Raw genomic sequence first — 27,011 nt, forward strand, 5'->3', positions numbered from 1 at the left:
CCCACCTCCACATCCCCCTCCATCCACCCCCCCTCCCCCACATCCATAAAATTTTATTATAAATTTGGTTTGGAGATTGGCTCATAATACATCTTAAGAAGTTCATAAAATGTTAATCTAATGTCGCCTTGTTTCAATCAATCAATTAGGCAATAGCCAATCAGTTGGGACCACACTTTATAAAGTAGAAGTCACTTAAATCTTTTCTTTCCCCTCCCCTTAGGCCCAATACTTGTCAAAAAACAAATGTTGCCTTGTTTCAATTACTCTATGTCCTAAATGATTTTGATCATGAAACTTACATTTTCCTAAACCTCATCATCTATACCACCTACAAGGCGTTGGCTCACTCATACTTATTCTTATTACTTTTCAGAGTCAAAGCTAGCAGGTGTCCCTTGAGTTGAGGTTTATTATTAGCTATTGCCTAACTGATTGATGAAAAACAAATAGTTTGGAGATACTCCATGTAGTATGGTTAACTCTCGATGAATAATAATTAATTTGGAGCTTTATTTAGTAGCTTGTTATATTAGTTGTTTGTTCTAATGGAAGATTGGATTTGGAGTACATACGCTTAATGTGTTGGACCTATATTCTGCTAATAAGGGAATATATCTCGAAAGGATTTAAATATTTATAATAAATCGTACTTTACATTTATGGCTTATATACAAATGGATAAGTTGCTTTTAATAGCCTGAGGTTGCTAAGGTTTATTTATAGAGCCTTTGATTCATATCTTAAAAGAAATTTAAAGGCATAAGTTGCATATTACATTGATTATGTTAATACAATATTTAGAAAAGTTACTAAAAGGATGATAGGCTCCATTTGTTAAAAAATTTGTTGTCTTTTGTTTTCTCTTCTCAAAACTAAAATTTTAGTAGACAATCCAAACGCAAAACACTCCTAAAAACACATAAACAACTTTTACATTTATGTCATATCAAAACATTTTTTCAAACTAAAAACAAAAAATACCCTCCAAAACACATTAACAAACAGAGCCTTGATGTTTTAGCATACATTATGCCCGTTTGGGTTTTGAGACATGACAAAAAGGGATGAGGAATCACCTTAGACTAAACAAAACAAAATTCACCACCCACCATCTTTTTTGTAATTGTAACCTAGTATGTTTATTAGCAATGCTAAAATCTACAATATAGGAGATCAAAACTAGAACAGTTTTATTGATGCGAGTGAGACGCATCAAATCAAAATGAATGCATCACATCACAATATTTTAAAATTGTGGATAATTATTAATTAGGAATCAATACCTTCATAAGACTATTTCCCCAATAAATGGTGATTTGTCAAGTGTGAACCTATAAAAGGTATTTTTTGGGAAAAATACATTTTACCCCTCTGAAGCTTCACCTCTTTTTCAATCTTACCTCAAATGTTTAAAAATTAGCAATGTAGCCCAACCAAGTTTCTAAAATTTTCAATTAAGCCAGTCTGTTAGCCATTGTTGTCTTATTTGATGGGAAATGGCTCAAGTGCGCCGCACGTGAGTTTTTCGGTGCAAAACTTTCCAAAATTGCCCCATGTACAAGTGTTTGAATTCCAAAAATGCCCCATTTAAAAAAAATAAAATAAAATAAAAAAGAGGGTGTCCATAGCGGCCCTTTGGAGATGGCCGAACCATCTCCATAGGACGTGGGGGTGGCTCGGTGTGGGGGTGGTTTCCACCACTCCCATTTGGCCCTTTGGAGGTGGCCGAACCACCCCAATGGGCTGTGGGAGTGGCTCAGGGGGTAGTTTTGGCCACCCCCATTTGACCTTTGGGAGTGACCAAACCACCCCAAACCATTTGGGGTGGCTCTCCACCCACAATCCAGCCAGATGGGCGTGGCCAAGCCACCCCCAAATTGTCCATGGTTGGCTACGGCCACCCCTTTTTTTTTTTTGGTTTTTTGTTTCTTTTAAAAAATAAAAATAAAAAATAAAAAACATTGGGGCAATTACGTATTTTCAATAATTTCCGTAAGAAAAAACATAAATTATTAACATAGTAGCTTCATTGAAAATTTTAGAAACTTGGCTGGGGTACATTGCCAATTTTTAAACACTGGAGGGGTAAAATGTTTTTTTTTTTTTTCCCTTTTTTTTATAAACCTACTTTTTTTACAAAAAATATCTCGTAATGATTTATAATTAAGCAAAGAGAAAAATAAACTAGTACAGAAAATACAAGATTTTTGTAGCCATAAGTCAGCAAATCATCACAGAAACTTCCATAAGTTCTCAGAAAAAAAGACTCCCATACGTGGCAACAAAAAGCCCCACAACTAAACCAAAACAGAAAAATAGTAAAAAAATATGCAAAACTAGTGAATAAGATGGAAATTTTAAGCAGAAGAACAGAAAATAACCTATTAAACACGGAAAAGCAAGATTAATGCAAGCATTCCTTACAGAAAGGTATGGAAGCAATGCAGTGAGTCCGTGGGACAACTGTTCAAATCTTTGTCTAGGTGGAAGCCTGCTTTCGATGTTGACCATTGCCATCTTCATTGGATCACCTGAATTGTCATAAAAATAGAAAAAGGTATGTCATTGATTTTTTCTCTTGATATCACAAATCAAAATAAATTTGGGACTGCAAGTTGCAACTTTTTTTTGTTTTTTTGATGAATAAGCATTTCATTAAAACCAAAGCTCAAAACAGAGCAACACTAAAACACAAATACAACCCCTTACAAAGCAAAAACAGGGGAAAACAAAAACCTACAAACCAGCAACTACACTACAAGCCAACATTACAGAGGATGGCAGAAGGCAAGTTCCACAATGAACACAACAAAAGGTTGTCCCTAGTTCTAGGAAAACCTCTTTTTACAGCAATTCTAGCCCTGATTTCCCAGAAAATCTGCTTCAGTAGCTGCTCTTCAGTTTTTGGAACACCATCATGTCTAAGTTCATTTCTAGTACGCCAGAGATTATAAACAACAGAACCAATAACCAATTGACATATCAAGCACTTAAGAGAGTTCTTTCCCCACTTATTGCATCCAAGCTGCACAAGCTCATCCCAAATCACAGGAGGCATATCAATTCTACAACGAATCATGCAATATTTCCAAACTCTCGAACTAAAGCTGCATTCAAAGAAAATATGATCACGAGTTTCCAGTTGAGAATGGCTGAAACAACACTTAACCTCACCCTTATAACCCCATTTGAGTAACCTCTCACCTGTAAGTAAGGCTAGCAAGTTGCAACTTCTTGTTAGAAACAAATTAAAGGGAAAATTTCACTTAATTCTTCTGAACTTTCATCGCTTTTGCAATTTTTCCCTAAGTAGGGCTAGCAAAACAGGTTGGCGAGTCAAGTTCAAGTCAACCCGTCAACCCGATAAGGGTAAACCCGAACACGACCAGTTTAGTTAAACAAGTTAGATCATTAAACTCTAACACGACCCGCTTGACCTGTTTAATAAACAAGCCACAAACAAGTCAACCCATTTGACCCATTTAGACCAAAACGCGACATGTTTAACCTGTTTGACCTATTTCGACCCAAACATGACCCGTTTGACCTGTTTCAACATGTATTTATTATATATATATAATTTCATAAACGGGGCAAGTGGGTCAACCTGTTTATGCCAAACCCTAACTCTATAATTTTATATTGGGTTTGCGAGTCGTGTCAAAAATTAATAGCCTTAGTTTTAAGGCCATGATTCACGTGTAGTATTCCTTACATGAGTGGGAGTATTCCATGAATAAGTTGGAATAAATAAAGTTAAAGCAATATTGAAGTACCTAACACCATAAAGTAATCATGTGCCATGTGTCATGTGGACTAAGTGGGAGAATGTAAGAAAGTTTCCCAAAAAGTTAAGGTGTGACCCATATGCCACATGTATTTAGTATGGTTTAATTAAATTAAAGGTATTTGGTAATTTATTCCAAATAAGGAACTTATTTATGAATTTTTAATTGGAATCAAATTTTTATTCCTTGATGGGAGGAATAAAGAAAGTAAATTGAGGGTCCCTAACCTATCCTATAAATAAAGAGCGTTTGTATTCCATCAATACAGGCAAAAAGGCATAAGTTAGAAGATACCTCTCTCTAGCTAGAATTTTTAAGATTTTGGTTAGGATTTTTTTTGTATTGAATCAAAAGCAAGCTTGAACAAAAAAAAACTGGAGGTATGTCTAAAATTTTCCACCAAGTATTATATTTTATGTTCTAAAACATGGCTGCAAATTCACTAGCTAAACGAGCATTTGCCACCCATTCAAAGGATTAGGGAAGTAAGGATCAAACATGATTTTTTAGTTGACTTATAGACCAGTTTCAAGATCCATTCAGAGTTAAGAATGCTGAGACAGATTAAGACATTTAAGTTTTCAAGATCATGATAGCAGGAAGATGAAAAATAATTGATATCTCATCAAGCATCTATGCTCACGATAGCAGCACTGAGTCAAATCATAGACCATAGTAACAGATGATTAGTATGTGATATTCAATTGAAGACACCGAAATCTGTTAAATAGCAATGATTATCCAATTTTTGCACATGTTGAAAGTATGTGACAATTAGACATGAAGGCAAGAGATCAGTACCCATGATTGAGCTAAGAAGATAGGGAACTGCACTATGTAGTCCATCAGGCACAGCCTCCAAGATTGGGAACAGGGGTTGTAGCTGAGACCTGCCAAATGATGTTGCTAAAATGAAATGTCAAAATGTCAGACTTTCTCAGGGGATCACAATTAATCATCAACTGGAAACATACCAAGATTACTATGTTTAAAAAACTGAACCACATATCAGGAATCTAACCTGGATTGGACAATATAAGAACTAGGTCAATGGTAGGATTACGAGAAGCAATGGCAAGTGCTAGGCATCCTCCAAAGGAATCGCCCACCAAATAAATCGGCTTATTTGGAGATGTAGCATGCTCAAGCCTGACAGTTTCTTCAACAAGTTTCACCAGTCCTTCACAAAATTAAATTTGAATGAACTATAAATTTTGATACAATATGAATCAAAGGATACGACACATTCTTCGTGGAGAAACTATTAATCACCATAAAATAAATTTCTGAAATGATCTACTAAAGCATAGTACTATAAAAAATCTACAGTAGAAAATAATCGATTGACTAGGGAGATGCAACCCTAATTTGGTTTGGCAAGAGATCATACATGTGTTGTTGTCTATTGAATTTGTAAATACAACTATGGACCTAACACTATTGAACTTCATAAAAAGCTTTAAAAAGAAATTTTGATATCGATAAACAAACAAATATATCTATATATATGGTTAATTTCAAGTTACATCTAGTGTAACTTTTGGTTAATGTTATTCCATTTTAATAAATGTTCAAAATTTTAATTTTTTTCTGTTTTGAAAATACACTAAATGAAATGAAGTTATGAATTGAATAATAAAAAACATCCAATTGATATGAAATTTGGCATACACTATAAGCATTGAGAGAACAAGTGATCTACAAAGTATTGATCTAATATAAAATTATTAAGTAACAACTTTTGGTAAACTAACACTCTTAATAATTTTATATTAGATCAATACTTTGTAGATCACTTGTTCTCTCAATGCTTATAGTGTATGCCAAATTTCATATCAATTGGATGTTATTTATTATTCAATTCATATATATATATATATATAATTAATACCTTCAAATGGTGTTCGATCATGAACAGGAATATGCAAACACCGAACTTCAAATGCCCTGCATTGCGAAGTGCATTAGAAACTGTTGCTCATAACTAGTCCAAAAACCACCCCACTAAAACACGAATTCAAGTAGCTTTATATTATCCTCATCAGGAGAAGAAACTCATAGGAAAAGATAACTTTCTATAATGATTACTGAAGACAAACACACGGTGGACATACAACACAGGAATTAAAAAAAAAAAAAAAAAAAGAAGGGGACAGCATTGTAGCACAAGCATACGAATTTCCCTTTTGTTTCTATTTTAACATGAGTAATGCTATTTAGTAAATTGTCATACAACTAGACAGACGTGGTGGTAAAAAACAGCTCTTGTTTTTTTTTTTTTTTGAAGTGTTGTATCAACCCCAAGTCCAATCTTGTTGGAATGCCACACCATTGATTCAAAATTTTAAACTTTTAACTTGAAAATTCTCTCCCGTTTTCTATCAAAATTTTAAACTTTTAACTAGAACCTGACCCTAGAAGATTGACATTTTTTTTTCTTTTGGCTTGGCTAACTCATGCATACTTGGATTAGAATTCGCGAACTCTCTCCACCACCCCATTACGTAATAATCGGTGTAAATGACATTTGGGCTACAGACCATTGGCATAAGATTGACACCTATTGTACTAGTTCAATTTCTTCTTTTTTTCTTTTTTTTTATGACAAACAAAAAGAACTTAATCTGCACAAAATGGGAACAATCTTAAGAGACTTAACACTAGCTACGAGATAGGGTTGAGCTGTCTACCATGCCTGATTGCGAACAAGTCTATTGGTCTCCATTCAATCTTTAGTTTGAATCTCCTAGGGTTTAACTGTCACAAGAAAATGGTTGGAGCTTTCTTTCAAAACCATGGAAGATGATAAAAAAAATGGGTGGTTGTAAATTACTACTCTCATGAGAAAAAAGAAACTTCGAGAAAGATTTCTCTTCAATTCCCTAAGGGAAATGGGTGGAGATTTAAAAGCTAAACCTTTCAAAAATGAACTGTAACAGTAAACAACCCCATAAACTAGAAAATGAGATTAGGTTATTTCAAAATGGAATAGGATCATCATTTCAGAAAAGACCAATAAATTTCCCAGGTTTGCTATGCGAAGGGAATGCATTTCAAATTACTGGCTAAGAAAGTTTAAAATAGCAATTATTGTCACCATTTAATATAATCAATTTACAAGGAGTCAAACCAAACAACCATAGAAGCATTCACATTTACCATAGAGATAAGGTTAATATAACTTACTTCCCAAGAGCTTTATGGTGCAAAACAAGTCCCAACCCAGTACCATCCATTCCTGCATGCATCAATACCAAAAAACCATTAGCTTCCTTCAATGTAAAATTTCAAAAATCGACACCTATATCTCTATAAGATTCAACCCACCAAACAAAAAAAATCATTTACTGAAAACTTAAGAAACATGTTCCTCAAAATCTATCCACAAGTATCTCTTAAACACAAAGAACTCAACAAAATCAAAAACCATCTCTGAATTAATCAGCCATCCATTACCAGCCAAAAACAGAAGAACCGGAGAATCCTTCAAAGGACTTCCGCAAGAAACAGGACAGAACCACCGCGGTGGCCCCCCATCAGGCTTAATAATATCCTTGGCCATATCAAAGTAATCTCTCACAGTCTCAGTCCCATACCCATCATCCCACAACGGCTCCAAAGTTTCCAAAACATTATCTTCTACTCTCTTCTTCTCCTCAACTTTAGTCCTCAACCGCCCATTTCCTTGTTCAATTAGAGTCCCAGCTCCCTCTCTCTCCCTACCTATAGAAGCTCCATTCACCACAACTGAATCTGAGGACAACACCGACGAATCAGCACCACCTAAACTCCTCACTTGCACTCGACTCAGACACTTATTCTCCAAGTTTCTCGCAAAAAAGGACAACACCCGGAAACCAATAACTGATGCCATGGCCACTACAAGTAGCACAGCACAGTTAGACCCTGTTTCAAGATTCACCAGCCGAAAAAAACTCAGCTCTTTTCAAGAAAAATCACTTCAGCCCACCTTAAATAAACTATAAATTTTTGGTTAACTGAATCACTCTCAACTTAGTAGTGTCCAAAAGGAAACAAATTATGCCACATTAAATGTGTATAACATTAATGGGCAAGAACTAAATTCAGGCAATAAATAAGAAAGTAAATATGAATGAAAATAAAGTTCTAGAAGAGTTGGGTTTTGGAATTTAGCTAGGCAGTGCAAGTGAGTTACCGCATGTGGGTCTGAGCATTTCTTGGCAGAGACAGAGAGATGTGCCTTCTTGTCCATTTGTGCTTTCTCTGATCGAGCATTGGCCACATACGTGACATAGCTTCTTGGCCAACGCAGTTTTGAACTAGCCGCCGGGTTTGGAGCTCAAAAGATAGGATTGAATTCTCCTACTTTCCAAACTTGCTAGCAATTTGATTACTATATTGAGAGAGAGATTCTATATGTGCCCAAATAAATGTTGAATTGCCAGGCCAATTACTGGGACAAATGGGTTTTATGTATCTTTTTTCAAATGAGTTGTCCGACAGATAATTACTCTAAATCCTGATTGAATTCTCCTAGTTTTTCAAATTGCTAGCAATTTGATTTGATTGGTAGGTTGTAAGAGATTTTATATGGACTTATCTATCCAAAATGTTGTTTGACCGGCCAACTATTCGAACAAATGGGTTTCATGTATATTTTCTCGCATGTATTATCTAAATTGTTAGTAATTTAAACAAATAATTATGGTAAATCGTGATCCCAAAAGATAAAAGTCTGCATTTATGCTGTATTGCGTGAATAAAAATTTTTAGGAATTTGATGAACAGCAAATTGCGTAGGTGGACGTAGATAACAGTTTTAGGTACCCAGATATGATTAATTAATCCACCATAATAACATCATTTGGTGACATCGTTTTGGATTTGGTAAGGGCCAGTTTTTTATGTTATGTTTACGTTTTTTTTTTTATACTAAAAAAAAGCTAAAAAAAAAACACCGACGAATAACGGCATAATAAAAATTGAAATGCAAATATCTAAAAGTTAGCATCCACATCCGCAATTGCCGCCTTTTAGAAAACTCATTTGAGGCGGTCAAACGGTCCAAAATTGATTAGAATACCAATCAATGGCCAAAGTATCAAGTCTCTATCGCAGTTTGAAAAGTTGGAAGAATTCCTCCTCCAAGAAAGGAGTGAAAGCCAACTCAACAAGCAATAAAAGGATGTGGCCGTATTCTACACGATTAAGTAAAAGAGATGTAAAGCATTGCTTTAACGATGTGGGACACCTCGTCTACTCAACTCTACTAAAGTGAAATGCTACACATTAATTTAAAAAAAAAAAAAAAAAATTATTTTTTAAAATAATGTGTCCCCATTTCATAAGTTGCACCCTATTTTTGTAAGAATTGCATGAAACTTAGAGGGCTCAAATACTTATAGACCTATAACACAAATTCAAATTCTCGTGGTTTATATATCGACAGGCCTCTAAGGCTCGCTTGTTAAGAAAGTTCAAGGAAACCTCAAAAAATGTACATATCAATGATGTCAAGACCATGATAGAACCAAGCCCTGCAGAAAGGCCTCTGAGCCTTTGGGACTGGCTCATATACATAGAGGGTGAGGCCCTCCATCAACCAAGCAACAACTCCAAGAAAACTCACACCCTCTCCACGCCCACATACAACGCATTGTGACTCCCTTTCATGTCAGCTTGATTAGCTTTACTCTTTCTCGGTGAGGGCCTTTATTGACTTGGGCGAAGGAGTCTCTTCGGTCTCCAAACCAGCAAGCCTTTTAATAACCTCATCTTTGTTTTGTAGAGAAGATATTCTCCTTAAAATGTGGCTTTAGGTCACTGGTGATCCTTGCATCAACATGACCAATTTTTGAATGATGTGAATAAAATATGGTGTAGCCTATTCTCACCCTTTTTATTGGGAGTGTTTCTCGTATTGCTATGAATTTGGATTTGCGTAATAAATCTCACATACTTGCCTTCTTAATATAATCAATTTGTAAGAAATATGATCATTTTCATTTAAAATGAAATAAATAATATTTATTTATGATCATGATTTAAAGTAAGTGTATCGAACCGTGTACATAATGTGAAGTACGTCTTCTATAATATGGTACGATATATGCCGTTAGATATACTAATTTTTTTTTTTCTAGTAAATTTTGCTAAGAAGGCAAGAAAAAATGTAAATAATGAAACTGAGCAACAACAATGAGTCTATGACAAGTTTGACTACTATTAAAGACAAAAAGATCGTGGGTGGGTCTGGGATCTTGATGTTCCTTTGTGTATGACCATATGTATATCTAGTAAGAATGGTTGCGGGTCAATTCCATGAGTTAACTCGAAAATAATAATGATGATTGATGGGTCAATATCATATGAGTAAGCTTGAGTACGACCAGACCTATTTAAATTAGTGGGTGACACAACATAATTTGTATAAATCGTTTTTAATATACATGTCTATTTGGGTTGACCCAATACAACTTGACCCGAATAACCCATTTAATAAACAAATCGTATCGGATTCACCTAAATACGGCGTTTGACCCATTTCAACATGTATATAAATTTAAATGAAAATAATAATAATAATAATAATAATATATGAATTTTAGCCTTTTAGGGGTGTTTAAAAAAAAAAAAAAAAAAAAATCTCTAATTTGATTTATATGAATTATGTATGAATTATGTAAGTCACAAGCAAGTTGACCCAAGACTAATATGTTTATTAAACAGGTTGGGTCGACCTAAATTGATCCGAACCCAATTATACAATACAAAATCATAATTCGCTAATTTTTTATTAAATTTGTAACCAATTTATAGACCGTGTCAAAAATAGTCGGCAGTAAGCGATGTGAAAAGATTAAAAGAAATATATGAATAATGAAAGTGAGACGCAACTATTACAAGATTGACTAAAAAATCATGGACTTGGGATCTTCTTGGGATCTTCTTGATCCTAATAAAAAAAAGTGTATTGCCCAAAGCCTGTGATTTGAACTTTTCTATGGTTATTAAGTTAATGCCGTGCGGTGAATGGATATATATATAAATGAATAATAAACTAAATTAAATTAAATTGTTTTTAAGGGCAATGTCATGTCGGCATAGAAAAAGCGAAAATGACATTGACATTTGGTGAGGAGTGAAGCAAAACAGCACACAGCATTTTTTTTAATTAAAAAAAAAAAAAAAATTTGCACCGGCGTGCTTGGCATGCCACGTGCTATGTATCATAGTCTTTGGTGAGTGAAGCAAATAATTGGGCTTTAAAACATCTACAAGAGCCAAATGGATATAAATAAATAAATAAAACAGAGCAGCTGTGACCTTTCAATTTCCACGTCACAACTCGCAACTCTTTCTTCTGACGTTTAGTGGGAAAGGGTGTTCTTCCTTCTTATTTTTAAAACCAAAAGGACAAGAAGCTATATATATTGTCAAAGAGTGAGATTATACAAAAGGACAAGAAGCTATAGTCTCATTACGTCTAAACCTTGCTTAGAGGAGTCTCATAACTTTTTCAACTTTTTCCATGCCATATGGTCTAAACCTTGCTTAGAGGAGTCTAATAACTTTTTCAACTTTTTCCATGCCATATGGGTGGACTATGATAATCTTGAGAGATTGTCAACAAATTCGACTAGTCCCAAGTGGTTGGATGAAAGCCACTATTGATCACTCTCAATAGTCTCCTCTTGCAATAATGTGATCCATGGGGCAAGGCACGCACATGGCAGTGTACCAAGAACTTTAAGCACCTCTGGCAGCATTTATGGAATACATAAATTACATCAATTTCTCATGTTATAAACAGGGAAATTAGAAGAATGCCATTAACACAGCACACCAGCCTTGGAACCATTGGCTTTCTAACCCATTTTCTGCAGCCATGGAATGTCATTTACTAGTAGTACCTTTGCATGAACAAATTACATAAGAGAACAGTGCAATGGGGTAAAAAATATATCTAGAAATATAACTCAAAGAACTAACTAATATGAGACATTGAAAATGTTTTATTTCCAAAAAGAAAAATTTTTTTTAAAAAAAAAAAAAAAAATAGCCTTCACAACATTGTTTCTATGACTAGGTATGTGACCAAACTACAGATCTACAAATCTTTCGACATCATAATATCCCTAAATTTAGCTCCTCAGAAAAGTCCCAAGGAACACTTTACTTAATTCTGTTCGAGTCAAAAAACCCCTATATTGCTGCATGCAGACTCTGCTCCATTATAACACTTTGCAACATCCACTGAAAGTTTGCCTGCTGGCTAGACAAATAATACCATCATCTGTTCAACTATGAAACTGCAAACCGGAAACTTATCCTCGCATTTGGAGAATGCAGCTATACTCAGCAACCAATTGGTTTTCCAAATTTACAAACCTGATAATACTTCGATCACCGTAAGCACCCGTGAAGAATTATATTCCCAGTATTTTACACAAGCACAAGATCACCTGCAAATATTAATTGAAATTGCTAAGACATGATTGGATCACTGACTGTTTTTCGTGATAGAGTGAGATTAAGATTCCACCCCCCTCCCCTCCCCCTTTTTTTGGGTGTGTGTGTGGGTGGGGGGAACAGGGGGGGAAGAGGAGATAAGAAGACCTTGTTCTAAAAAAGTGTGAAGTTAATTTTTGTCTTGTTCTAATCAAAATGTAAACACATTCAAACTTGTTCATCAGAACTTAAATCAAGTGACAACCTTTTTTGGACCCAAAAAAAAAAAAAAAAAAAAAAAACCTTTATATATATCAATACCAAAATCCACCTCCTCCACTTTTGAATTCCTAAGATAGTTTTGCAGGAAAATGTTTTCCACATGCCATAAATCATCACTTATTTTGTATATGCAACAAATATGGAATTGGAAGATAGTTCAGAGAGACACCAAAAAAACAAACAAGTTGATAGTAAAATTAGGTTAGCACACACCTCCTCCTGGATGTCATATGAGTCACCTGGGCTGGACCACTCTATAATTGAGAATAAGGTCGTCAGATTTCTTCCATATATAAGCTCGTACTGTGGCTAAGCTCATGTCTGGGGACAAGACCTGGAAAAAAGCAAAATAGTTTTTCTAAATGCGCACCAAAGCTGCCACATGAGAATACTGAAAGCAACTCCATTCATTTAAACTTGGCATCAATCAAATCAAGCTGTTCATAATGCATTGAGCTCTTTCTTCAACCAATATATGAGCTCTCAAGGAGTCTCAAAGTTGAGCTATCAACTTTGGTTCCTGAAGACTTCAATTTAACTCTAAAAGAAGACAGTCAGATTCTGATTGCATACTGTGTAGCTTAAGCATTGGAAATCAATTCCTAGACTTTATAACATAGAAAAAATTATAAAAATAAAATAAAATAAAGGAAATTGGAGAGTGAAATATTGTAATATATTAGATTGCTAGTTTCTAATAAATTTTAGTTTAAGCCGGTCCATATTTCATTCAGTACTCCAGCATTTAGTTCAGGAGACAAACAACAACAAATTGAAAATCAAACAATACATAGAGAGAATAACTTTTATAAGGACTTGGCACAAACCAAGTCTTTTGTGCCCAATATTACGAGGATGACATATAACATGAAACAACAAAAGTGAGTGTTGTGAAAACACCAAATCTTTTATCTTTCTCTTTTGATTTGTTCTTTATTTCTTGGTTTTTTTGAATTTTGAATTTTGTAAATAAGAGATAGATTTGGTGTTTCTACAACACTCACTTTTGTTGTTGTTCCATGTTGATTTGTCATCCTCTCAATGGCAGGCACAAATGACTTGATTTGTGCCAAGTCCCCATAAAAGTTATTCTCTATATAGAAGAAATAACAGCTATAGATATTCAATATCTTCAATGTAGAAGAAAATATGAAGGTGAAAGATTCTTTTATGAGAATAATGCCCTGTATGATCACAGTGACACTTACTATTCAATAGTTTCTGAAAACACAAAATTAGTAGTTTGTCCATATACACAGTTCGGAGCATGGTCATAGAGATTTTGTAGATTTAGATGACTACCATCAAAAGCAGCAAATTTCAAGTATCGAAAGAGGTTCCAATAGTTCAACCCCTCATTAATCCTAAAACCGAAACTGCCTTGACAAGTTTGAAGGCATTTTGAATCTTTGAAATTGGCACAATCTTGAAGAACATGCCAAGGCTAATCAACATGTTAGATACCTAACTAAACCAGTAGCCAAAATAAAATATATGTCAATATGCTATAGAACCAAGTAATATCAAGATTCAGACAACTCATGCATCATTTGTACATGTCAAGTATGGACAGAGGATCAAAGTTGAGCATCAGATTTGCTCAACATCAACCACAAGATACTTCAATTCCACTTAGATTTTCTTGTTACTTTCAAAACTGTCCATAAATATTTGCCTACTTCAATTCCACAGAAATACCTCACTTTCTCCAATGATCCCTGGGCGACAAATTTAACTTTCCTCCCTTCCCACATTGAATAGCAACAAACATAGAGGGCAAAGTTGGAAAAATGAAATTCAACAAGTGAAAGCATGATTTATATAATGTCATTCTAACTTCAAAGAGGACATCTTAGTGGGAAGGAGTACAAAATTTCCAGAACAAGATTTATTAAGTTATTTTCTTTATCATTTCTATATTTCTCTCACACATTCTAATTTTATTAAACATTTCCAGCACCATAAATTCATGGTTTATATACCAGAATCTCATCAAAAAGTTCATCTATTCAAACTATATATCCAAGGAGTAAATCCGCTTGCCTGATTGTTGCACAATATCTCTATTGAAGGTTTAAGCTTCTGCCAAGCCTTCAATCCAGACCGAAAAGATCCATCTCCAACTACTGAGTGCGGTAACTGCCCTCCAAGTCCAGGAGCAAATGCTCCATCCGGATTTCCACCATCCAAGGGTTTGTCAAGGACCATCTTTTCTAGGACATAATTAATGACCTACGTCAACAAAGCAAAAGATCTGCATTATTCATACTTGATTCTTCCAAACCATGCAGAAGAAGCACTTTAATATAACATAACATTGATCTGAAGCAAGAAAGTTGATATTTTCTCCAATCAATGAAAGTCACTCACATTCTGACGATACAAGTCAAACCAATGCATATGATTATATGAGAATGTGCATGTGTAGAGCCATACCCACCAGAACACAGCCATAAAATTTTACCTTTCTACAGAAGGCTTGTCATACCAACATTTCATCACAGAAAGCTTGTCTCTTAAATTGAAGATAGCAAGGCACCCATTATAATACACAGAAAATGACGTGCTAGTTAATTTCCGCTTTCTCGCATCTCGTCTTCGCATTCACAGTTCATATGTTAAAGAAGGGAATTATAACTGATTCACATGTCATCTTTATATTATAAAAAGTGGATTAATGATGGGAGTTCGGATTTTTATCAGCCCCACAGTGTGTTTGCTTCACTGATACAAAAGGATCTGTATTTTTCTATTGCAGATGAAACACAGTATTTAGTTGCCAATAATTCAGTATGTCATCAAAAATCAAAATAGAACATTTTCTTCAGACAAAGGTAATTTAATCATAAAAATAATGTGAAAACATTTGTCTGTTCACTAAAAAGAAAACCAAAAAACTCACCTTTTGAATCCTCAATATACGAGGTGCACTTAGTTTCCCTTGTGTCAGGATCTGGACAGCGGAACCTTCACATGGATGTAAATAAAAACTGCACCTGCAAAATGGTAAAACAAGTTGTTGGGTGAAAAATTGCTTTCGTTGGCAAATAATACTCGAAAGACATGTACAATCATTGCACTCTTTCAGCAGAATGAGATTCTACCTGCAAAAAAGAATTCAACAGACCATTTTTTTCCCTTTTCTTTTAAATCCAGCTAAACAAGAATTTGAAAACATCTTCCAATTTTATTTTATTTTTAATAAGTAATGAAGTTTATATTATTAAAAAGCATAAGATGCCCCTAAGTACACAGGCAATATACACAAGAGGATTCAAACGAGCAAGAAACCCAAACGATACAGCAAGACCACCCAAAACCTATCCAAAGAATAATAAGAAATTGCAGCCTCAAGGAGACAAACCAACAGAATCCTCAAGACAATAAGGCAGCAAATCTTTTATTAACTTCTCAAGCATATACAAGAATCATAGTTTCATAATAGTTTTATTTGATTCTAGCAGAACAGTATGCTAGAGTCAAGTGCTTCATGCAGAAAACATGGACATAAGTAAGCATATACATTGGAAACATGTTAACAGATAGTGACTTATTTCCCAGTTTTAATACCCAACAGAAAAACTTATTTCCCAGTTTTATATCACATTACTTATCAAAAAAAAACAGAAAGCACCAGCAACTGTCAAACACACAACAGGAACTAGAAAAGGCAGTTCTACAACCAAAAAACAAATGTATTGAAAGTTAGACAGTTACTTGGTATTTTCTCTGGGAGGTAGGCGATTATTTAACACACAATCCAGACACCAGAAAGGAAAGTCTTTCTCATCTTCAGTTCCATCTAAATCGGTAATTTTCTTTCTCCATGGACCTCCATGGGAGCCCTCAGTTATAATGGAAGGAGGGGAAACAGTAGAAAATTCGAATGGAGGATACACCATGGCATCATTGTCGGCATTAGAATCAGCCTCAATTCTTGAATGCACAATACTTCTATGGCTAATATCCTTCCCAGGTAACACATCGCCATTGGCGGAAGGCAGCGTTCCAAATCTTTGCTTTCTTTTCGCCAACCAATGAGCCAAGAGTCCTTTAAGAGTTTCTCGAGCTAGATTAACCTGCAAAAATACCAGCCATGCAAACAAAGATTTCATGAAAATGTACAGAAAGAAAGCTTCAAGTAGAGGTTGATTCTGAAACTTGCTTTTAATTTCTTACTATTGATGGTCATCTTAATTTCTTATCATTGATGGTTATATAAAGAGAAATCCTCTACATATGTAGAACAACTAGAATGGTTTGGGAAACCAGAGGATCGTAACACTCAGCAACTTATACATGGTGTCAGAGTGTTATGACCAAACTTAAGAACTTTTAAATTTTTGAGACTATTTAACGATCTTACTGGTTTATAGGGTTCTTTCAAAAGAAGCAATATATTCACAAAGATATAAGACAACAATTTCATTCTCTCAGAGGAAACAAAACTGAATAAATATTCAACAGAATAAAGCCAAAAAGAAATAAGTATGTAAACATTTTTTTATCAAGTCGAAAAGGGAAAATGATCACATATTTCAACCTGTAATGTACCAACATTTGGTGCAAAGTTGAATATCCACAAAGAACAAATAATATCAATACAAGAATGACATCAATCTAGAATACAAGACATATAGCATATCCCCAAACTGGCCCCAGGAAAAAAAAAAAAAAAGAGAGAGAGAGGAAAGAGGAAAACAAAAGAAGTGAGAAGGGAGGACAAATCCATTCAAATAAAGTACCCTAAAAATAAATAATAAATAAATAAAGCAACAGTAAGAGCTTGTAATTTAAATGTGTATACCTTATCATCCTCGGGTTTCCCCACAATGTTAAGGTCAGCTGAGTACATCTCAGCCGAAAAGCATTGCGGGGTGTCCAAATGGATAGATAAACTTCCAAGCCTGGTATCCACTGTGAACCATGCAGGAATGCTTACCTGAAGCAGTAAGAAGATCATAATGAAAATAATCAGAATTGTCGGAGTGAAACCACAAAGTCTCTCATATAGCTATATTAGAGAAATCATACCATCTCAAATAGCTCTTCCTTTTTTTCCTCAAATGACACCTGGAATATTGACAATAAAAGCATGAATGATTATGGGGTTCTCCCAAAATGAAATTTATAAACTTACTAATATATGAAAATATATTGCAAGAAATAACCCGGGCCCTTACAAAAACAGGCATTAGTGCCATGTGAACAATCATATCATTCTAGTCAGATACAATACAAGTACATAAAAAAAGAACTAGTGTAACCTTTCCATAATCCTCAACCACAATGCCCCTGGTGATCTCCCACAGCTTGACTGAACCAGCAGTATCCTGTTAATGAGAGATTTAGATTTTATGAGGTCTCATTTTGAGGGGCATCAAAACTAAAGATTTTTTTTGGCAACTAATAATCCAATCTTATTAAAACAAAACTAAAGATTACAAATAACAAAATGATTTTTATCATGGTAAAATATGAGGGAAGCATCATGATTACCTTAGTCAACACATGCCTTCTATTATTCAAAATTTCATGCTGTACTATTCCAGGAGTTCCAGGTATGGTAATCGTCGGTTCTTTGTAAACAGGAACCTACACAACAATGCCAAAAGACCAGTACCTCAATGAGTCAGAACACTAAGCTCAATCCCCAAAATGCAAACATCCAAAAGAAACAAACTCAAGAATTAAAAAGACCAACAAGAAACAAAAACTCCAGAATGCTGATTTACCAGCATCCAATAATGACACATGTCATCGACCTAAGACATGCAATAGCATCATCAAATCAATACAAATTATGAAGAAACAGAAAGAAGCATTACTCACAGGGGTAGATCCCTCTAAGGAAACCCTCGCCCGCGAAAAGGATAAGTTCCCAGCTAAGAAAGAACCACCTCTTTGAAAGACCTTCTGAGGGTTGCATCCTTCAGCAGGCCATCTATTAACAGTAGAATCAGTAGTTGCAGCCCATATACTATCGTCATGCAAAGCCAATTGCAGAATAGGGTGTTCCCCTGTGCAAAGCAAAAGACTCTCTCTTGTCGCCAAGTCTGTCAAGTACAACTGAGGGTATAAACAGAATTGGGCATCAAAAAGATGAGCATGAAAGCTAAATAGAAAGAGACATTCAAAAAAAAAAAAAAGCTAGACAATAGAGCGTAATAAGAAAAATTAATTATTTTATACAAGAAAACTGTACTCACAGAAAGGTCTCTCCCACCACTATAAACATGACTAAATGTTGGAGTGCTGGCAAGTGCCCAAACAGAATCTGTATGCACAGCATACGAATGCACACAGCGCTGCTGGCCAAGATCCCAGAGTCTATAAAGAGAGGTGGTAAATTGGTTAACTATGACCAAAGGACAAGTGCTGATATTATGCACATACACGTCTGTATGCTTACATATGATGCATTGTTATTTTACAGAAGAAGAAAGTTGTCAGATATCTACCTGATCATAGAGTCCGAAGATCCTGATAAGCAAAGTCTGCAAGAATGAAGTTTACAAAAACCATCACTAATTTGCACGAACAAAAAATATTATAAAATACAGTACACATGAATACGGCATAGGTGAAACACCCAACCAGAATGGTTACCATAAAGATGGTTGGCCTAAGTATGTCTTGTGTATGTGAGGTGGTATGAAAGCAAATTTGCATGGAAGGATTGTTGATTTTGACAAATTAAAAGAAGAAGAAGAAAAAAGGCAACCCATATATCCACTGAAAACTTGGCAACTGATAGCCCAAATTCAAACAACCAATTAACAAGGTTTCAAGAAAAGCAAGAGCCCCAACTGAAATATTTCAGCCAAACCCAGTGTAAGCATAGTATCTAAAACAAAGGTAGGGATGGGATTCGAATTTTTACCCAAAACAAGGAAAAAGGATCATGCTGGTCATTTTGCACACTGAAGATTTATGATAATGGTTAGACATTCCATAGTATATCAGTTAACCCAATTTCCATAACATTTCCTGGCACACATCAATCATCAAGAATGGAATTTTGACAGAAACTACCATCAACCCAAACATAAGAAAAAAAAAAAATTATAAAGCAACACCATTTTACGAAACTGCAAATATATCTGCTAACTGTTGAAGTGTCCGCGTACAATCATTAGCAGACTGAGCAGATCCACCAAATGTTTTTATAAAAACTAAAGCAGGGTAGTCCAAGGAACAATAACAGATATGAAGCTTCCCCTAGATTCCACCAATTTCTTTATAACAAATAGACATGCTCTCATCCTTCCTTTCACTAATACTGACCTATTCAAACATTTTGGTTGAGCACATCCACTGAACAGTATCCCTAACTGTAAGATACTATTATCTTACATAGGTCTGACTTCTGCACTTCTTTTCTATAGAATAGGGAAATTGTAAAACTCACTTCCTCTCTAGCACATGCTGAAATACCTATCAATAGACATTCTAGCGGTCATGTTATCTTTTTCAAATACTCCCCTCAGATGTTATCACATTTAACAAGTATACATGACAAGCTCTATGAACAAATTAAAAATCAGACTCCCTCCAATTATTCAAGTTTCTGAGAACATTTCATAACATGACATTAAATTTGAGATATAGAACTATTCAAGTCAAATGAATGCAATTGGAGGAAATGGGTCAAATTGTTTTCAGTCTTATTCAAATATAATTCCCATGATCCTATCACCTGTTACAGATATTGAATTGTGAAATTCCTAAATTGAACCTAGAGCTAAAAAAATATTAAAAATTTTACAAACATAACTTTGGTGTATAAATCAAGGAAAAAAATGCAGACCCAATCAAATGTACCTGCCAGTAGAATCCAGAAGCAAAGTCCTAATGTTATCCGTATGCCCTCGTAGTTTCATAGTCTTTGAACCAGTTCTTGGGTCCCAAACACGAACAACCTAGAGAAAAAATAAGAAAATGAGACAATCTATACCTTATATGATGATAAAAGTTATCAGAGTCGATTCAACCATAAATATCAGAATATACAGCCACCTCAAATAATTTCATAGGTAATACAGAAATATAACAGAGGTATAACAGTTACCATAAATATCAGAATATACCTTCTCAGTTCCACCAGAGACAAGAAGTGTTCCACTATCATTCATTGCTAATGCATAAACTGACTCCTTATGGCCTTTGGCAGCAATTGGAACATATCCATGGGACTGACTTGTGTGCGCAGAAATGCTGTTGCTTGAGCTTATAGTACGTAAACTTGTAATCGGTAGGGAGTTCCCTGATCCATTGACACCATTTGAACAATCATCTTCCATTGCATCACCTGACTTTGAGACTGGAACAAGTGCAGCTTCTAGATCCCATACGAAAACCTCCCCTCCAAGGCCCCCAGAGGCAACAATATTGCTCTAAAATGCATGACACTATAAAAGGATCAGAAAATGACTTTCATGGAATTTATAATATGCCTCGAGCACAATTTCTGCTATCATATTGAATTAGAAAATGATATACATAGTAGGATGCACTGACAGGAACCTTTCATACATGCTCTTAATAAGGCCCACACAAAATTTGACAAGAAATTACATTTTTTTCTGCGGCAGCAAGGCAAGTAACATAGTCAGAGTGTTGACGGAGAGTCCTCGTACACGTTCCATCAGACAAACAGTTCCATGTCTGGTTTATGACAACAAGTATTATAACACACAATCATGTCAGTCAACAATACCACAACCAAAGATATTGCAGAGTACAGAACTAACAACAATGATCAAAATTAACAAACCTTAAGGGTGGTATCTGAGGAACAGGAAACAAGCGTATTATCACCTGCAAGGACAGCATCATTAACCTGCACAACCAGCGGCATTCCCCCATATACTCAATTATAAATTGTACATGCAATACAGCAGAAGCAGTATCACGAGCTAATATCTTATAAAGATAGAAGAATTATAAATCTTAATATTTAAACACATTATACAAACGAAGATATCAACATTTGACGTCTAACACTATTTCTTTTCCCTTTTCCCACATTAGCTGGGCTGAAGAGATAATAATAGAGATACAAGAGCCCAAAAATATCTAACAAAACATAAGACATTAAACATGTTTAATACTCTTTTATTCTTTTTCCCCTCCTTTATTTTAGTGTGGAAGCTCAACTCTAACAGCAATAACTATACTGGAATTCAGCTGGAGAAAAATAACTTAAATTGGCTCCTTCTCAACCCCAACCGAGTAATAAGCTTAAAAGAATAACTGAAGTTGCAACATTACCAAATGACAACTGTCAAAATTGAAGCATCCAATTATCTCTTTTAGTAACTAATGATACGTGAAAAAATAAGGGCAACAGAATGGAGAGAGATAAACAGTACCCAATCCACATGAGACTCAAAAGTAGTAGAGCAGGTAGATGCATCTTCATTCAAAGCCCATCTTTTAAGCGTGCCATCACGGCTCCCAGTGAAGAGGTAATCACGCCCATCAGCTCCTGATGATTTCAAGACAGCAATACAATTTACGCCTGCAGAATGCTGCAGACAGAGAAACATTGCAAAACGCAGTAATATGAGAATTTATAACCCCATCAACAGTAGTAATGTTATTACCCTAAATTTCCTCTGAGAATTCAATAAAAGCTCCACAAAGAGGGAAGGAAGGTGGGGGGAGGGGGGGAACACATGGATGAGTTCCAAATGTACTGGGGTGCCGCTTAGGTTATGGATCTGACACTTCCACAATTAAACTGTGGGAGACGTTTAAGTTTCAAATGACCTTCCAACATGAAAAGGAGATAGTCATACTTCTTTCAAGTGAAAAAACAAATTAGTGACTAATGACTGATTTTTATCACCTTCATCACAGAAAGCAAAATTGCAAAGCTAAAGTTTAAGGCAGAATGTACTCTAATAATTGCATGACTGTTGGTGTCCAAGCTTAAGCAACACACACCATTTTTTGTATAATGCAAAAAAAACAAAAAAAACAAAAAAAAAACTATGACGCCTATGCCAACCAAATGAAGGGCTCAAACGCATTTCCCTGCAGAAAGGATTTTGTGCTTTCAAACCTTGAACAAGGAAACAAAATAAAATTAAAAATTTGAACAATTAAACGATTAGAATTGTCACGAATCCATGGAAAATATATAATAAACGCATCTAAACACAAACAACAAAAGGATAGCAAAATTTTCAACAATTCAGCAGAACTCATGTTTATTATGGATATATAGATATACAGGTGGTTATATGCAAAACCAAATTAACCTTGCCAGTCATCAATGATTTACAATTCTGTTGGGCCCCAGCTATGGGAACACGCTTGCTAATACACATGATCATAGGTTGCTTGAACAAGGAATGATATATCACGTTTAAGTTGAATTGGATAATTGAGGAAGTGAAACAATGATAATGAGGAAAACCTTCAATGTATTTGGTGGGGACACTACAACAGAATCTTTTTTTTATTTGGATCACAGGAACTCAGTTAAAATCAGGAGAAGCATGGCATCATTGAATCATGATAAAGCAAAGAAAAACCAACCAACAGAAAATCACAGCATCACGATGATAATGACAGATCTCTAACCAAAAAAATAGCAATATAGTTTTTTTTGATAAGTAAACTATTGAAATTGGTAAATTAGGGCCTCAGTGAGCAATATAGTAAACACAGTGTACTGAAAAGGAAGAAAGAAAAAATATCTCCAGTCGAGTACTTACCTTCCTTTTAATGGCCTGAGACAAAAGAATGAAGGTGTCTCTTTTAGGCAAAAGTAAAAAATAAAATCTTAAAGCTGTGAGTTTCATAAAAAAGAAAAGAAAAAAAGTAATTCACCTTTCTGTCATCTGCATCATTCAACACGTATGTTAACCTCTTCTCCTTACGAGGGCGAGTAGAACTGTTTGTGTTGCCCGCACTACCCACACGGTGCATTTCAGAAACCACTGGAACATATTTATATTATTAACAAATAAATCAGAAATAATGAAACCACAAATATCTTAAGTTAATCACCAATGATTTCTTCAAAACTGGTAAGTCAGTGCTATCATACGCCCTTGGTTCCCACAATATAATACCAAAGTTGGCATTCTGGTCTTTTATAAAACACTAACTATAAGCATTTTCTTTGCCTTTTCATTTAAGATTCAGTGGTTAATAATTTACACCAATTTGAAAAATACAACACCAAGAGCAGAAAGTTCTACATTTCCCAACTTTCCATGCAAAACAGGTAAAATTATAATTTTAGAAGATTGATAATAAGAATACAATACCACGATCACATTCAAAATTTAAAATATATATATATAAAAAATAAAAAAATAAAGAATAAAAATTGTACAACCATAATTGACATTATGAATATGGGCAAGGGCAAACTAGGCCAGTGCCCACCGGATACAAATAGGTGATATTCAAGCTGAGATGGACCAACAATACCCAAGTCTAGCATGACCCCACTCGCATTGTTACTTGTCAAACATGAACGAATATTTACGCAGTGATTTTCTTTTATTCATATCCTAAAATGGTAACTTTTATGAAATAATGTACTGTTTGCCTTAGAAGGAAATTGAGGCCCAATCTCTCACTGCATAACTTCTTTTTCTTTGAAAGAAAATTCATCAAAAGAAAAAAGAAAAAAAAAAGTAGGCCTCACAAGAAGCTACAATCTCATAGAAGTGCAATCCACGAGGAAAAGGAGAAGAACGGGAGAGGGGGGAATAATGAGGATAATGTATTATATGTGCATATAAAAACAAGCAATGTGTGTGGTAAAATCTTGTAAAATGTCGAAGCGCTGCTAATACCTTGGATTGTTAAGTTGTGACATTTATCAGGTTGATTGAAGTTTCTAAATAGTGTGTGTGATGGATTTAACAACCTAACCCATCCTACCACTTCCTCCTGGCATTCCTTGGCCTAATCTCAAATTCCACCCAACCTAAAACAATTGTTTTTTTTTAAGAAAGCAACTTTAAAATCAAGTACCAATTCATAAAAAAAGCAACTACCATCATTAACCTAATCGCATCCTATACTTTGATCCACCAAAAGAAGTACACGCATATGGGACCAAGACAAGCCTTCATGAGAGCATGAGTCGCGCAGCGCGCTGGAAAGACTTTCAAGTGAAACAGACAGCATTCCTTCACATTTAATATATACATATACCGAAAGAGATGACCTTAGGAAACAAAAGGATCAGCTCCAAAATCCCAATGATACTGATAGTTACCCAACTCTAGCTCCATTCATGCATAGCCAAGCATGAGTCATGCTGGTGATACTATCAAGCCAAAGAAGCTTATTATTATTACACAAAGCACTAACAGCCTGAGAAAGCAAAAGGTGCTCCACGGTTCCAAAAACACTCATAATTTTTTAAATTTAGCTCTATTAGGTTCATTTGAGATGAACCATCCATTCTCACTTGCCTATCTCAACTTCCTTCATTCCCTACATTTGTCACAGCCAAAGAACAAAAAATTAAACACCCAAAAATTCCACCCTATCTTCCCCACATTTTCTCTCAGCCACCACAAAGCCCAAAGCTGCTTATCTCAAACACACTCGCAAAACCCATCAAACCATTCCAAGTCTAAACTTCTCAATGGCCCAAGACTCACCTAATTCACCATCGAAAACAAAAACAGAAACAAGACCCAGTATAAGATTTCAAACACCGCAAACCCCGGGAAAAACCCCATTGATCCTCACCCAATTACGTAATCGGATCATGAAATTTATGGTTTCAACGCATAATGAACCAACCCAGTAATTCTAAAACCCCAACAAAAAATACAAAATCAAAAAAAGAAAAATACATAATCTAGAAAAAAACAAAACTACATAAAACATATAAAGATCCTTAGAAAACAAACCAAAACCCTAACCTTGAATCAGTGACACAATTGAAGCTCTCTCAGCTTGTTTTCTTCTCCCACTGCCGAAGTTCCAAATTAGAGAGGGAGATAAACGAGAGTAAAAAAATTAGTTGTGTGGGTTTCGATTTTATTGTGGCAAATAGCGAAGTCCTTTGACTCGGTTTTTTGGGTTTAATCGAGGTCACAAGGGTCATTTCGCATGAACAGATATGCATATGGGAAGGGAGGCACAGCTGTACTCGATGGTGTGGGGCATTTTTCCTGTACTCGCTTCGCTGGCCGTCGGTCTGTTAGGTGGGGCCGGATTGGGCAACGAAGAGGAGGGCGTGCAATCAATGAGGAGGGTGTTGAATTACGAAAATGTCCCTTAGCGAGTGCGTTTTGTTTGGAGTGGGGTGCGAGTGTGGTTTGGGTTTTTGGAGGGATAAAAGTAGGTCAGTTTCGCTATTTTGCCCCCACGTATTTCAGGTATTTGTGTATATTCCCTGAATCTTTGGCTCTTTTCTAATTTTTCTCCTTCTTTAGGTACTGCTCTACATAAGAGTAAATATATAAATTTATAATGATTTTTACCTTCGGAATTTTGCTGTGGTTATGCTCGAGTAATGCTATACATCATCGTCATTATTTTTTTTATCTCTTCAAAGTTTACTTGATGTAATTTTTTATAGTATTTAGTGCATAAAAATTAGTATTTTAGTTGAAATGGCCACGTCACATAGGCTTTAAAATATATAAAGTGGATGAGAGGTGATGAATAGAATTTTACTCGCTCATGCATGTGTTTCATTTTTTAAAATAAAAAAGATAAGAGTAATGTTATTTAATAGAATGTTATATGACTGTCATACTGCTAGAATGACATGCCACTGAAAATCATCTATTTTTTTTAAGTGTTGATTCAATAATTAATTTTCATTATTACATCATCAAGTTATATAACAGTTTACAAACCTCAATGAAAAATATTACTCAATATTCTCAAGTAGCATTACAAATCTTTATTATAATTTTATCTTTTGGAAGGGCAATAATAACTAAATAATAAATGTTATTTAGTATACTGTTATATAACTGTCATATAATTGAGATGATGTAACAGTGAAAATCAGCTAATGAATATTCTTTTTTGAGATATAATAATGGTTCAACTAAGTTTCATCTAAGACCCAATTTTTGTGGATATATGTTTTGATTTTTGTCTCTCTTTTGAAATTTTAATTTTGAACCATTTGACACAACTCTTATATAGTTTTGTACCACGTAAGTAAAAATTGGGTCTTAGATGTGGGGCTCAGTTAAGCCCATATCATACCTCTTCTTTTTTACAAGTTTTTGTTGATCTAAAGACTCATTGTTATGCCATGACATTCCAATTACATAACAGTTGTATAACATTATACTAAGAGTCTGTTTGAGATTGTGTTTGAGAGGTCTAAAAATATTTTTAACACTCAAAAAGTCAGTTTGAAGAAAAAAGTACTCGTTTGATAAAAAAAATTAAAAGCGTTTTTAGGGGTCCAAAAAGCTTAAAAATTATCAAAACGTACTTTTGGCAAAACTACAAAAATGAAGCTTTTGCCCAAAAGCTTTTTTTGACTTAAAA

The 27,011-nt window shown here is 34.9% G+C and overlaps 2 protein-coding genes across 5 annotated transcripts in view; both read right to left on the bottom strand.

The window, feature by feature from the left end:
- LOC132170264 (phytyl ester synthase 1, chloroplastic) overlaps positions 1 to 8,130 on the bottom strand; it is a 22,697-nt gene extending 14,567 nt beyond the window's left edge. Inside the window, exons 1-6 of one of the 3 annotated variants that reach the window (XM_059581178.1) lie at positions 7,969 to 8,077; positions 6,978 to 7,029; positions 5,683 to 5,738; positions 4,813 to 4,971; positions 4,593 to 4,697; positions 2,428 to 2,534 (exon numbers count right to left, since the gene is read on the bottom strand). In XM_059581178.1, coding sequence (XP_059437161.1) covers positions 2,428 to 2,534; positions 4,593 to 4,697; positions 4,813 to 4,971; positions 5,683 to 5,738; positions 6,978 to 7,029; positions 7,969 to 7,987 — 498 coding nt within the window. In that variant the 5' untranslated portion in view covers positions 7,988 to 8,077. Of the gene's footprint in view, positions 1 to 2,427; positions 2,535 to 4,592; positions 4,698 to 4,812; positions 4,972 to 5,682; positions 5,739 to 6,977; positions 7,030 to 7,247; positions 7,866 to 7,968 lie in introns of those variants that run through there. The other 2 variants (XM_059581177.1, XM_059581181.1) reach the window with 2 other exon arrangements.
- A 3,428-nt stretch (positions 8,131 to 11,558) lies between these two features.
- Positions 11,559 to 25,527, bottom strand: LOC132168861 (uncharacterized). Of its 2 annotated transcripts, XM_059579927.1 has the most exons (20): positions 25,415 to 25,527; positions 23,349 to 23,458; positions 23,234 to 23,248; positions 21,881 to 22,039; positions 21,283 to 21,348; positions 21,084 to 21,173; positions 20,597 to 20,902; positions 20,331 to 20,428; positions 18,968 to 19,003; positions 18,716 to 18,836; positions 18,339 to 18,575; positions 18,006 to 18,101; positions 17,774 to 17,839; positions 17,541 to 17,579; positions 17,314 to 17,448; positions 16,224 to 16,585; positions 15,409 to 15,502; positions 14,550 to 14,738; positions 12,720 to 12,840; positions 11,559 to 12,238 (listed from the first exon to the last, which is right to left on the bottom strand). In XM_059579927.1, the coding sequence occupies exons 2-19, from the start codon at positions 23,445 to 23,447 to the stop codon at positions 12,742 to 12,744; spliced, it is 2,307 nt and encodes a 768-aa protein (XP_059435910.1). In that variant the 5' UTR covers positions 23,448 to 23,458; positions 25,415 to 25,527; the 3' UTR covers positions 11,559 to 12,238; positions 12,720 to 12,741. The 2 variants fall into 2 exon arrangements, with proteins under 2 accessions (XP_059435910.1, XP_059435911.1); XM_059579928.1 differs by lacking the exon at positions 23,234 to 23,248.
- Between the last annotated feature and the right edge of the window lie 1,484 nt (positions 25,528 to 27,011).

The sequence above is a fragment of the Corylus avellana genome, chromosome ca2, assembly GCF_901000735.1.
Source record: "Corylus avellana chromosome ca2, CavTom2PMs-1.0".
NCBI lineage: Eukaryota > Viridiplantae > Streptophyta > Magnoliopsida > Fagales > Betulaceae > Corylus > Corylus avellana.

What these genes read in the sequence shown, in the direction of transcription:
- LOC132168861 (XM_059579927.1), bottom strand. Translation starts at nt 23,447, where the DNA reads ATGCACCGTGTGGGTAGTGCGGGCAACACAAACAGTTCTACTCGCCCT. An exon ending in CCTCAGATACCACCCTTAAG is followed by an intron (nt 21,174 to 21,282) that starts GTTTGTTAATTT and finishes GTCATAAACCAG; the next exon opens with ACATGGAACTGTTTGTCTGA. An exon ending in GTGGTGGGAGAGACCTTTCT is followed by an intron (nt 18,576 to 18,715) that starts GTGAGTACAGTT and finishes TTATACCCTCAG; the next exon opens with TTGTACTTGACAGACTTGGC.